The 13,369-nt window shown below is 39.3% G+C and overlaps 1 protein-coding gene across 4 annotated transcripts in view; it reads left to right on the top strand.

Annotated features, from left to right (window-relative positions):
- Window positions 1-13,369, top strand: part of MIGA1 (mitoguardin 1) — a 97,494-nt gene that overhangs the window by 71,587 nt on the left and 12,538 nt on the right. For all 4 annotated transcript variants that reach the window (XM_032155533.2, XM_032155532.2, XM_058439646.1 and 1 more), the window contains 5 exons: window positions 7,596-7,714; window positions 7,972-8,044; window positions 8,697-8,783; window positions 9,884-9,982; window positions 12,229-12,363. In XM_032155533.2, coding sequence (XP_032011424.1) covers window positions 7,596-7,714; window positions 7,972-8,044; window positions 8,697-8,783; window positions 9,884-9,982; window positions 12,229-12,363 — 513 coding nt within the window. The remainder of the gene's footprint in view (window positions 1-7,595; window positions 7,715-7,971; window positions 8,045-8,696; window positions 8,784-9,883; window positions 9,983-12,228; window positions 12,364-13,369) is intronic.

Here is a 13,369-nt window from a genome sequence, read left to right as displayed (position 1 = left end):
GGCATTGTCTCTGAAGAGTCAGTAATGTTAGCTAGTATCAAATCTTCAACATGATGTGTTCTCACAGCTGCAGTCCTATTTTAGGAGGCTTCTTTAAATGATTACTTCAACCAAACCAACAAATAAGCAAGATAGATCAATAATTCAAGACTCAACTCTGGAATCTCCCATTGTTGGATTGTCTTCTTATTATTGTTAGAAATTATTTCATGTAGAGGGTTTAATTGGAGCCCAGTTTAGTTTTCTTTCTTTCTTTCTTGTTTTTTTTTTTTGAGACAGAGTCTTAATCGATCACCCAGGTTGGAGTGTAGTCATGTGATCTCAGCTCACTGCAACCTTGCAACCTCTACCTCCCAGGTTCAAGCAATTCTTCTGCCTCAGCCTCCCAAGTAGCTAGGATTACAGGCATGTGCCACCATACCTGGCTAATTTTTGTATTTTTAGTAGAGGTGGGGTTTCGCCATCATGGCCAGGCTGGTCTCGAGCTTCTGACCTCAAGTGATCTGCCCACATCAACCTCCCAAAGTGCTGGGATTACAGGTGTGAGCCACCACACCTGACCCCCAGTTTACTTCTTAGGATTTTTCTCTAATAGAGAATAGAGAATACTAATAGTACGTGTATGTGGGTCCTATTTGTTTTGACAGTGGTACAAAAATTTAAAACTGTTTAATATCTAAAGAATTTTCATTCTAAGTTATTTTTAAAAAGCTGTTTAGTTTTCTTAGCCTCAAGAAGACTTTGCCCTTTAGCATAACATATATTCCTTAAAATATGAGGGGAAATGTTACTTAAAGTAGAGAATATATACTGTGAGATACTGTCATCTCTTCATACTTTTTTTTTTGCATCTGGCCTAATGGACATATTTATATATCATAAATATTGCTGATGCTGAAATTTCTTATCTCTTGGCTCTTTGGATAAGGCTGATAGGAAGGGTATAATTTGGTGCTTAAGTTCTGGAATAATGTGCCTGGGTTTAAATTTTATCATTTAGTTGTGGGATTCTGGGTAAGTTCCTGCTAATTTAATCTCTGTTTCTTCATCTGTAAAATGTGGATTATTTATTTATTCATTTGGGAGAGAGAATCTCACTCTGTCTCCCAAGCTGGAGTGCAGTGGTACGATCTTGGCTCACTGCAACCTCCACCTCCTAGGTTCAAGTGATTCTCCTGCCTCAGCCTCCCAAGTAGCTGGGATTATAGGCATGCGCCACCACACCTGGCTAATTTTTGAGTTTTTAGTAGAGGCGGGGCTTCGCCATGTTGGCCAGGCTGGTCTCCAACTCCTGACCTCAAGTGATCCACCTGCCTTGGCCTCCCAAAGTGCTGGGATTACAGGAATGAACCACTGCACCCGGCAAAATGTGAATAATAGTACTTACTTTATGAGCTTTTGTAAGGATTAAATAAATCAAGTGAAAGCATTAGCACAGCACTGGCTGCATGTGAAATACCAAAACCAAAGCCTTGAGAGTTACTTCTAGAATTATAGCGTAGACATTCAAAAGTCTCCACAAAACAAAAAATGTCAAAAACAAAATTTTCAGAATTCTGAAAATGGATGAAAGACTTGCAAAAATTCAGAGAACATTGAATCAAGTAAAATGACTGAATCTCCATAAGAGCAGTGAGCTTTCTGGATTTTTAAATTTGCTCTCTTCCTTTTTAATAAAAAAATGTTTTGGGTGTGAGAGCAGAGTACAAGCTGTAGTGTCAGGAGTCATGGCAGGACAAGCATTTGGAAGTTTCTTCCACCCTGACCAAGTATTGGTTGAAAGGTGTGCTGCAGAAACTACAATCAAAGGAGGCATTACGGCTGGGCACTGTGGCTCATGACTGTAATCCCAGCACTTTGGGAGGCCGAGGCAAGAGGATCACTTAAGTCCAGGAGTTAGATACCAGCCTGGCCAACATAATGAACACTCGTCTCTATGAAAAATTTTAAAATGGGCGGGAGGATCACTTGAGCCTAGGAAGTCGAGGCTGCAGTGAGCCATGATTGTGCCACTGCACTACTGTCTGGCTGACCTGACAAAAACAAAAAACAGAAACAAACAAAAACCCAAAAACAAACAAACAACACACACACACAAAGGAGGCATCATGCTTCCAGAAAAATCTCAAGGAAAAGTATTGCAAGCAACAGTAATAGCTGTTGCTGTTGGATCAGGCTCTAAAGGAAAGAGTGGAGAGATTCAACCAGTTAGCATGAAAGTTGGAGATAAAGTTATTTTCCCAGAATATGGAGGCACCAGGATTATCTCTTATTTTATTTTTCCATTAAGTTATTGGGGTACAGGTAGTATTTGGTTACATAAGTTCTTTAGTGGTGATTTGTGAGACTTTGGTACACCTATCACCTGAGCAGTACATACTGCACCATATTTGTAGTCTTTTATCCCTCACCCCCCTCCCACTCTTCCTCTCAAGTCCCCAAAGTCCACTGTATCAATCTTATGCCTTTGCGTCCTCATAGTTTAGCTCCCACTTATCAGTGAGAACATATGATGTTTGGTTTTCCATTCCTGAGTTACTTCACTTAGAATAATAGTCTCCAATCTCCTCCAGGTCACTGCAGATGCTGTTAATTCATTCCTTTTTATGGCTGCAGAGTATTCCTTCATCTATACATACCACAGTTTCTTTATCCACTTGTTGATTGATGGGCATTTGGGTTGGTTCTACAATTTTGATTCACAGTTTTGCAATTGTGAACTGTGTTGCTATAAACATGCATGTGCAAGTATCTTTTTCGAATGATGACTTCTTTTCCTCTGGGTAGATACCCAGTCGTGGGCTTGCTGGATCAAATGGTAGTTCTACTTTTAGTTCTTTAAGGAATCTCCACACTTTTTTCCATAGTGGCTGTACTAGTTTACATTCCCACCAGCAGTTTAGAAGTGTTCCCTGATCACCACATCCACACCAACATCTACTGTTTTTTGATTTTTTGATTTTTTGATTATGGCCATTCTTGCAGGAGTAAAGTAGGTATTACACTGTGGTTTTGATTTGCATTTCCCTGATCATTAGTGATGCTGAGCATTTTTTTCACATGTGTGTTGGCCATTTGCATATCTTCTTTTGAGAATTGTCTATTCATGTCCTTAGCCTACTTTTTGATGGGACTTTTTTTTTCTGATTTGTTTGAGTTCATCGTAGATTCTGGATATTAGTCCTTTGTCAGATGCAGAGATTGTGAAAATTTTCTCCCACTCTGTAGGTTATCTACTTACTCTGTCAACTGTTCCTTTTGCCATGCAAAAGCTCTTTCATTTAATTAGGTCCTAGCTATTTCTTTGTTTTTATTGCATTTGCTTTTGGGTTCTTGGTCATGAAATCCTTGCCTAAGCCAATGTGTAGAGGGTTTTTCCAATGTTATCTTCTAGAATTTTTGTAGTTTCAGGTCTTAAGTCCTTAATCCATCTTGAGTTGATTTTTGTATAAGATGAGAGATAAGGATCTAGTTTCATTCTCCTACATGTGGCTAGCCAATTATCCCAGCACCATTTGTTGAAAAGGGTGTCCTTTCCCCATTTTATGTTTTTGTTTGTTTTGCCAAAGATCAGTTGGCTAAACTATTTGGGTTTATTTATGTGTTCTCTCTTCTGTTCCTTTGGTCTATGTGCCCATTTTTATACCAGTACCATGCTGTTTTGATGACTGTGGCCTTATAGTATAGTTTGAAATCAGGTCGTGTGATGCCTCCAGAATTCTTTTTGCTTAGTCTTGCTTTGGCTATGCAGGCTCTTTTTTGGTTCCATATGAATTTTAGAATTGTTGTTTCTAATTCTTTGAAGAATGATATGGTATTCTGATGGGGATTACATTGAATTTGTAGATTGCTTTTGGCAGTATGGTCATTTTCACAATATAGATTCTACCCATCCATGAGCATGGGATGTGTTGCCATTTGTTTGGGTCATCTCTGATTTCTTTCAGCAGTGTTTTGTAGTTTTCCTTGTAGAGGTCTTTGGACTCCTTGGTTGGGTATATTCCTAAGTATTTTATTTCATTTTTTTGTAGCTGTTGTAAAAGGGGTTGAGTTCTTGATTTGAGTCTCTGCTTGGTCGCTGTTGGTGTATAGAAGAGCTACTGATTTGGGTACATTAGTCTTGTATCTGGAAACTGTTGAATTCTTTTATCAGTTCTAGGAGCTTTCTAGACAACTTCTTAGGGTTTTCAAGGTAAACGATCATATTTTCAGCAAACAGTGACAGTTTGACTTCCTCTTTACCGACTTGGATGCCCTGTATTTCTTTCTTCTGTCTGATTGCTCTGGCTAGGACTTCCAGTACTATGTTGAAGAGGAGTGGTGAGAGTGGGCATCCTTGTCTTGTTCCCATTCTCAGAGGGAATGCTTTCAACTTTTCCTCATTCAGTATTATGTTGGCTGTGGGTTTGTCTTAGATGGCTTTCATTACACTAAGGTATGTCCCTTGTATGCCGATTTTGCTGAGAGTTCTAATCATAAAAGGATGCTGGATTTTGTCAAATGTTTTTTCTGCATCTATTGAGGTGATCGTGTGATTTTTGTTTTTAATTCTGTTTATGTGGTGTGTCACGTTCATTGACTCGCATATATTAAACCATCCCTGCATCCCTGGTATGAAACCCACTTGATCATGGTGGATTATCTTTTTGATATGTTGTTGGATTCAATTAGCTAGTATTTTGTTAAGAATTTTAGCATCTATGTTCATCAAGGATATCAGTCTGTAGTTTTGTTTTTTGGTTACGTCCTTTCCTGGTTTTGGTATTAGGGTGATGCTGAATTAGGGAAGGTTCCTTCTATCTTGTGGAATAGTGTCAAAAGGATTGGTACCAATTCTTCTTTGAATGTCTGATAGAATTCTCTTGTGAATCCGTCTGGTCCTGCACTTTTTTTTATCGGTAATTTTTAAATTACCATTTCAGTCTTGCTGCTTGTTATTGGTCTGATCGAGGTATTTAATTCTTCCTGATTTAAGATAGGAAGGTTGTATTTTTCCAGGAATTTATCCATCTCTTCTAGGTTTTCTAGTTTATGTGCATAAAGGTGTTCATAGTAACCTTGAATGATCTTTTGTATTTCAGTTGTATCAGTTGTAATATTTCCTGTTTCTTTTCTTAGTGAGGTTATTGGGATTTTCTCTCTTCTTTTGGTTAATCTTGCTAAAGGTCTATCAATTTTATTTATCTTTTCAAACAGCCAGCTTTTTGTTTCATTCATCTTTTGTATTTTTTTGTTTGTTTGTTTCAATTTCATTTAGTTCTGCTCTGATCTTGGTTATTTCCTTTCTTCTTCTGGTTTGGGTTTGGTTTGTTCTTGTTTCTCTAGTTGCTTGAGGTATGACCTTAGATTGTCTGTTTGTGCTCTTTCAGACTTTTTGATGTAGGCGTTTAGGGCTATGAACTTTACTCTTAGTACTACCTTAGCTGTATCCCAGAGGTTTTGATAGGTTGTGTCATTTTTGTCATTCAGTTCGAAGAATTTTTTTTTTTTTTTTTTTTTTTTTGAGACAGAGTCTCACTCTGTCACCCAGGCTGGAGTGCAGTGGCGCGATCTCGGCTCACTGCAAGCTCCACCTCCTGGGTTCACGCCATTCTCCTGCCTCAGCCTCTCCGAGTAGCTGGGACTACAGGCTCCCGCCACCACGCCCAGCTAATTTTTTTTGTATTTTTAGTAGAGACGGGGTTTCACCGTGGTCTCGATCTCCTGACCTCGTGATCCACCCGCCTTGGCCTCCCAGAGTGCTGGGATTACAAGCGTGAGCCACCGCACCCGGCCCGAAGAATTTTTAAATTTCCATCGTGCTTTTGTTTTTGACCCAGTGCTCATTCAGGAGCAGGTTATTTGATTTCCATGTATTTGCATGGTTTTGAAGGTCCCTTTTGGAGTTGATTTACAGTTTTATTCCACTGTGGTCTGAGAGAGTGCTTGACATAATTTCAGTTTTTAGTATTGAAATATGAGGTACCATTACATTCATTGTGCTCTTTGTTGCCTGTGTACTTTGTTTTTTTGTTGTTGTTGTTTTTGCTTTGTAACTTGTATTTATTTATTTATTTTGTGACGGAGTTTCACTCTTGTTGCCCAGACTGGTCTTGAACTCCTGACCTCAGGTGATCCACCCGCCCCAGCCTCCCAAAGTGCTGGAAAGTGCTGGGATTACAGGCATGAGCCACTGCACCTGAGCCCCTCCTAATTTTTTTAATTAGAGGATGTGGTGGTGCGTACCTGTAGCCCCAGCTACGCGGGAGGCTGAGGCAGGAGGATCACTTGAGCCCAGGAGTTTGAGGCTGCAGAGTTATGACTGTGCCACTGCACTGCAGCTTGGGTGACAGAGCGAGATCCTGTCTCTTCCAAACAAAACACTCTAGAAGTTTTCTGGGTTGTTTTTTTTTTTTTTTTTTTTTGCTTAGCTGGCTACTCTATAGTGTTTGCAATTGTTTTTTAATGAACTGTCAGAAGATTGGAATTTCATATGTAGAGTTGCTAGCCAAAAGCACGACTGTCTTTCAGTTATACAAAAGTCAATCAAAGCTATATACAAGGAAATATGTCTTAGAATAGCAACATTGAGCTTATTTTGTTGTTTTTGTACTAAGTTTTGCTTCATTATAATCATAGGTTATAATACTTGTAAGTAATCTATGGATGATAAAATTCTCCTCCTCGTTTTAAAAAATGCTTCCTCAGTTGTTCTTTTTGGTGAACTATAAGATACAGTATTGCTGGCCAGACACGGTGGCTGACGCCTGAATGCCAGCACTTTGGGAGGCTGAGGCAGGCGGATCGCTTGAGGCCAGTTTGAGACCAGCCTGGCCAACATGGTAAAACCCCATCTCTACTAAAAATACAAAAATTAGCTGGGTGTGGTGGCACGTGCCTGTAATCCCAACTACTCTGGAGGCTGAGGCGGGAGAATTGTTTGAACCTGGGCGGGAAGGCTGCATTGAGCCAAGATCCTGCCACTGTACTCCAGCCTGGGTGACAGTGAGACCCTGTCTCAAAAAAAAAAAAAAGATACAGTATTGGTTTTCTGTACGTTCTGTGGATTTAAGTAATTGGATTCAGAATGAACTAAGCTTGTTAAAAGTTTTACTCTTTTTAACAACTCAATTTTGAAATAAAATGAATTCAGATTTTATTAGCTATAAAATCCTATTGAATGGTTTTTATGGTTTAATCAAATTTATTGTATGTTGATGTTAGCAAAATCCTATTTTCTTTCTTTTATAGTTTATCTTCTTATATCAGTGTATTCTGCTTTTTGGTTTTCTGGCTTTTGTTTTGTTTTGTTTTTGAGATGGGGTCTGGCTTTGCCAGCTAGGCTGGAGTGCAGTGATACAATCACAGCTCACTACAACTTCAGCCTCCTGTGCTCAAGTGGTCTTCCCACCTCAGCCTCCTGGGTAGCTAGGACCACAGGTGCATGCCTCCACACCTGACTAATTTTTTTAGATTTTTGCAGAGACAGGGTCTTACCATGTTACCCAGGCTGGTTTCAAACTTCTAGGTTCAAACGATCCTCCCAAAGTGTTGCAATTACAGGCATGAGCCACTGCACCTAGCCTGTATTCTGTTCTAACCCACTGTGCTCTTAGCTTGCAGAACACAGAGAAGTACGGCATACCTACAGCCTGGAGTCCCTTTGTCACTGCCCGTTTTACGAGGAAGCCATGCATTTAGTTGAAGAAGGAAAAATTTACTCCAGAGTACTGAGGTACCATTTCAGTTTTGTGTATGTTTATGAAGGATATTAAGGTGTTTGTGTGGTACTTATTAAAAATGTTTATGAGAATAGGAGAAAAGATGTTTTTAGGTCCAAGTAAAGAAAAAATTATTTTTACATGTTCTGTCAGTATTGAAAAAACATGTTTTATATTAAGGTCCTGAGGTTAAGCCTTGTTTGAATCCAAATTTATACTAGGCTTGATCTTGAATGTAGTTTAACAATTGTCTCCCCTGTTTATTACATAGAACTGAAATGTTGGAGTGCCTAGGAGACAGTGATTTTCTTGCCAAACTTCACTGTATTCGACAGGCTTTTCAGGTATTTTTTTAACATTAAGTGACTTCACCCAGCCACTCATCCCCACCCTCATGCTGTAGAGTCCAGTGCAAATAAACAGGACAGCTCTGTGCTCTTGATTATCCCTATTCCTAATGACAAATATAAAGTCCACTAAACTTATTTTTCCTCCCTGCTACTTGCCTTCATTTGTTTCCATATTTCATTATCCTCTCCCACGGATTCCCAGGCCCACCACATTTTGTCAAAACAGGATATTTTGGTACTTCAGGAACATAAAAATGGCTGCTTAAAATAAAAACCCTCTCACTATTAAGTAATGTGTATTTGAGATTTAATTTCAGTCAATTATAAAATTGATTTTCTAAAAAGAAAATAACAAGAATATATTCGTTTTCTTATGTTTTGGGGCTATAGGAAATTTATTTGAGACTGTAATATGATTTTGAACAGAATTTAAATTCAAATTTAATTCCCTTTAATCTTTTTTTGACTATAGGTTTCAAGAGTTCTTTTTATTTTAGTAAATTAGGACTTTCTCTGTGAGCTGCCTGTTGAAATAGCACCACATGCAATGCATTAACTGTTTTAGGATTATTTGTGCTATTAAGTAGAATGTCCATTCACATTTATTATAGGTCTCTTTTTTCTTTGGGAATGGATATTTTTTCAGGTAATTCTTTCAGAATCAGCCAACAGGATATTCCTCGCTGAGAGTGGAAGGAAAATTTTATCAGCTTTAATTGTGAAAGCACGAAAGGTAAACTTGTTCTGTTGGCAAGATTTTTACCATTTACAAAAGTTGTTTTTACCCTTTGAACTGAAGATTAAGACATTAAATTTTTGATAGAAGAAAAAGTTTTTGTGGATAGTTGCAAAGGGCATTAAGTTATGCTCGGGTTGAACTATGTATAAAGTCCACACTATTTCAACCAAGTTGTTTCTCATAAATTATTTCCAATTTGCCATAAACTCTGTAAATGTCATGGTGAGAATTATCATTATATCTGCTGCTGTAACCATCACTATTATTATTACTAATGCCTCCCCTTTTATTACCTCAATCCTGTTCAGGAAGAGGGTTACCGGAAATAGCGTAGGTCTCAGAAATCTGGAATACAAATTGAACTGCCTCATCTTCATGTAGTTGAATGAGGCAGAAGCAATGACAAGAACTTCATTCAGACTGTAAGGAACCACCTTACTTTATGCAAGGTTTGTCCAGATGATGAGAAAACAAAACAGGCCTTCCCTGAGCCATTTGCACACCTAGTTTTCAGACTCAATCCCTTTGAACTTTAATTCTTTCATTTATAGAATTATATTTATATTACCTCATTTCAGAGGGGTTTTAGGATGATTAAATAAATGATAAATGGGAAAGCAGCTTAAAGAATAAAGTGTTAAGTAGTGTAAAGTGCTAAGTATATGTAAGGTGATACTAACTATTAATACATGCAATTCCCAGTGTAAGTCTTGTGTTGCTTTCGTGGCCTTCTCATGACAGATAAACTCAGTGATTTGAACTAGGGTTCCTCCAAAAGAAGCAGAACTGCAACAAAAGCCTCACATAATGTCTGCTATAACCAAATTTTCATTTTAAGGACTGACCAAAATAGGCATACATATTTGAGTAATAAATAGTTTGCTTGTGACATTTTACTGACATTCTTTATCTTGGCTTCTGCAAAATGTTGCAACAGCAAAGTAGTAAACCAGATAAATTTGGTATACCTTTGAAATGTATTTTAGTTCAGCTACCTAGTAGAATTAAGATCTACCAGACTTATTTGAAGAGTAACTTTCTTTGTAGCTTGTTATAAAGTTGAGTTTAGGGTTAAAGTGTGTTTTCTTCTTCAGAATCCAAAGAAGTTTGAAGATGTTTTTGATGAAATGATCTATTTTTTAGAGCAGACCGATCACTGGGGTAGTACTGAAATGGAACTTGCTGCTAGAGGGGTAAATTCAAATTTTTTTGTGATATTAATTTTTCTTAGTTATTTGCATGTAATTTTATATGAGTTGAGACTACTGTTTCATTATCCTTGTTAAATAAAGTAAAGCCAATTGTATGGTTGTGGGACATCTTTTTTCTGACGAAGTCATAAACCACACTCCTTGTACATTGGGGCAGTAGTTGTAAATTGTTTTCTAAGAAGCCTTTTTTGCTGTTGTTGGCTCCTTGCTTCCTTCCCTCCTGTCCTCCTTCCCTGTTCCCTCTCTTCCTTCTCTCCAAAAGTCATTGGCAGGCCCCTAGCAGGGCAGGAATGGTGGCCTATGCAAGGACAGCTTTGAGCAGTACAACAGCAGCAGCTCAGTAGGGCTGGGGAATTGGCTGTACACACAGGACTGAACAAATAAGTATACTGAGAAAAATCAGAGCCAGCTTTTCCCTGTGAGAGAAGGGAGGTATAAAACGCTGGGATTGGAATTGGAGCTGTCAGTGTGAGTTCACAGTTTATAATATATATGTAGATACAGATAATAGAAATAAATAGAGGTCCGGGCATGGTGGCTCACGCCTGTAATCCCAGCACTTTGGGAGGCTGAGGCGGGCGGATCACCTGAGGTCAGGAGTTCGAGACCAACCTAGCCAACATGGCAAAACCTCGTCTCTACTGAAAATACACAAATTAACCAGGTGTAGTGGCTCACGCCTGTAATCCCAACTATTCGGGAGGCCAAGGAACGAGAATTGCTTGAACCTGGGAGGTGGAGGTGGCAATGAGCCAAGATCGCACCACTGTACTCCAGCCTGGGTGACAGAACGAGACTGTCTAAAAAAATATATAGATATAGATATCAGTCAGGCATGGTGGGTCACGCCTGTAATCCTAGCACTTTGGGAGGCTGAGGCAGGCAGATCGTGAGGTCAGGAGTTTAAGACCAGCCTGACCAACATGGTGAAACCCGTCTCTACTAAAAATACAAAAATTAGCCAGGCATGGGGCACATGCCTGTAATCCCAGCCTGGGTGACAGAGCTAGACTCCGTCTCAAAAAAAAAAAAAAAAAAAAGGAATGAAATCCCAGCACTTTGGGAGGCCGAGGCGGGCAGATCACTTGAGGCCAGGAGTTTGAGATCAGCCAGGCCAACGTGGTGAAACGCTGTCTCCGCTAAAAAGACAAAAATTAGCCAGGCATGGTGGTACATGCCTGTAATCCCAGCTACTTAGGAGGGTGAGGCAAGAGAATCACTTGAACCCAGGAGGTGGAGGCTGCAGTAAGCCAAGATCATGCCAGTGCACTCCAGCCTGGGTGACAGAGCAAGACTCTGTCTCAGAAGCAAAAAAAAAAAAAGTGAGTTTACAAGGAGCTGAAAGGTCTTCTAGGCAGAGAAAACAGTGGATACAACAAATACATGAAGACTTAATCTTTCCTTTTCTAGTGTTCCCTTATTCAGGAAATGGAATCAGTATCCATTTACTTCAGCAGGCCAGCAACCTGAGACTCATCCTTCACCTCTCCCTGATCCTCACCCATTTTATCATATTCATCTCTAAGTTTGTCAGTTTTAACTCCTAAATATCTTTCAGTTTCTTCTACTTTCCTCTCTTTCTGTCACCCCTCTTGGCCTAAGTACCTGTTGTCTTTTCTCTGGGCTACGTCAGTAGTCTTTATATTTCCCGATTCCCTGCTCACTCCTTTCCTCCCTGCATTCATTCTTTCCCCTGTTTCATTCTCCATATTTCTGCCAAAATGGTACAGCACACTATACTTTTTCCTTTATTGTGCTTCACACAGTTCATAATGGGATATTTGTAGGATTATTTTGTTGCTGTTTTCCCCACTATACTCTAGGCATCTGATTTGCTTACTCTAGAAGTCTGAGCACTTGGTACAGCATGTAGTATGTAGAGTGTGCATGAATGAATGAAAGAGCAAGATGTTCATGATCTGGTGGGGAAGACAGGCACATATACCAGTAACTAAATAGCAAGGCAGAGTGAGCATCCTGGATGTTATAATAGAAGCGTGAACAAAGGACTCCTAGAATAGAGAGGAGGAGAGATTATTTTCACTTGAGATCTGAAATCGTAATTTCTAGTGGTGAGCTTTCATATTTATCTCTCCTTTTATTTTTTATTTTTGAATAAGCTGATTAAAAAAAAAACCCTGCTGTTATAAAACCATAAAGCCCTGGCTCAGATTTTATTTCAGCTCTATGTAATAATCATTTCTGTTTCAACTCATAATCTAATGCAGGTGAAAAATCTAAATTTTTATGATGTTGTTCTGGATTTTATATTAATGGATTCCTTTGAAGATTTGGAAAACCCACCCACATCCATACAGAATGTAGTAAATAATCGATGGCTAAACTCATCCTTCAAAGAAACAGTAAGTGGTGGTTTACCTTTCTCAGCCTTTTAAGTTTGATTAAAAAGCAAGGCTGGGCGCGGTGGCTCACGCCTGTAATCCCAGCACTTTGGGAGGCCGAGGTGGGCGGATCACCTGAGGTCAGGAGTTTGAGACCAGCCTGGCCAACATGGTGAAACCCCATCTCTACTAAAAATACAAAAAAAAATTAGCCGGGCATGGTAGCGGGCACCTGTAATCCCAGCTACTCGGGAGGCTGAGGCAGGAGAACTGCTTGAACCCGGGAGGTGGAGGTTGCAGTGAGCCGAGATTGAGCCATTGCACTCCAGCCTGGGCAACAAAAGCAAAACTGTCTCATAAAAAAAAAAAAAAAAAAAAAGTGGTTGGCCAGGTGCAGTGGCTCACGCCTGTAATCTCAGCACTTTGGGAGGCCGAGGCAGGTGGATCATTTGAGGTCAGGAGTTCGAGACCAGCCTGGCCAACATAGTGAAAGGCTGTCTCTTCTAAAAATACAAAAATTAGCTGGGTATGGTGGTGGGCACCTGTAATTCCAGCTACTCAGGAGGCTGAGGTGTAATAATCACTTGAACCCAGGAGGCAGAGGTTGCAGTAAGCTGAGATCATGCCGCTGCACTCCAGCCTGGACAACAAGAGTGCAGCTCTATCTCAAAAAAAAAAAAAAAAAAGTCAAAACTGGGTAGATTGATAAGATTTACATATACATCTGTCTGTGAAATAATGTATGGAAACTGAGCTCATCCTTTGATATTCAGCTCAGGCATATATGGTATAACATCTTCAGATGAAATTCTCTTTTCAGCTTCTCTTGTTTTTTGTTCTCAAACCTGTTTAACATTGGTTTTTGTTGGGCTTTAAGTGTGCACCTGGAAGCAAAGTAGGGTGGATACATTTTATGATGCAATTTGGATACCTTTAAAAAAATGTTCCAGTTGGCAATTTCACAATTATTTTGGAACTTACTGATATTAAACTTAAAAGCATTTTAAATAAATTCATTTTTCCTCAA

The sequence above is a fragment of the Hylobates moloch genome, unplaced genomic scaffold, assembly GCF_009828535.3.
Source record: "Hylobates moloch isolate HMO894 unplaced genomic scaffold, HMol_V3 SCAFFOLD_5, whole genome shotgun sequence".
Classification (NCBI taxonomy): domain Eukaryota; kingdom Metazoa; phylum Chordata; class Mammalia; order Primates; family Hylobatidae; genus Hylobates; species Hylobates moloch.
Note: the sequence above shows the minus strand (reverse complement) of the source record. Positions and strands in the feature narration are given on the sequence as shown.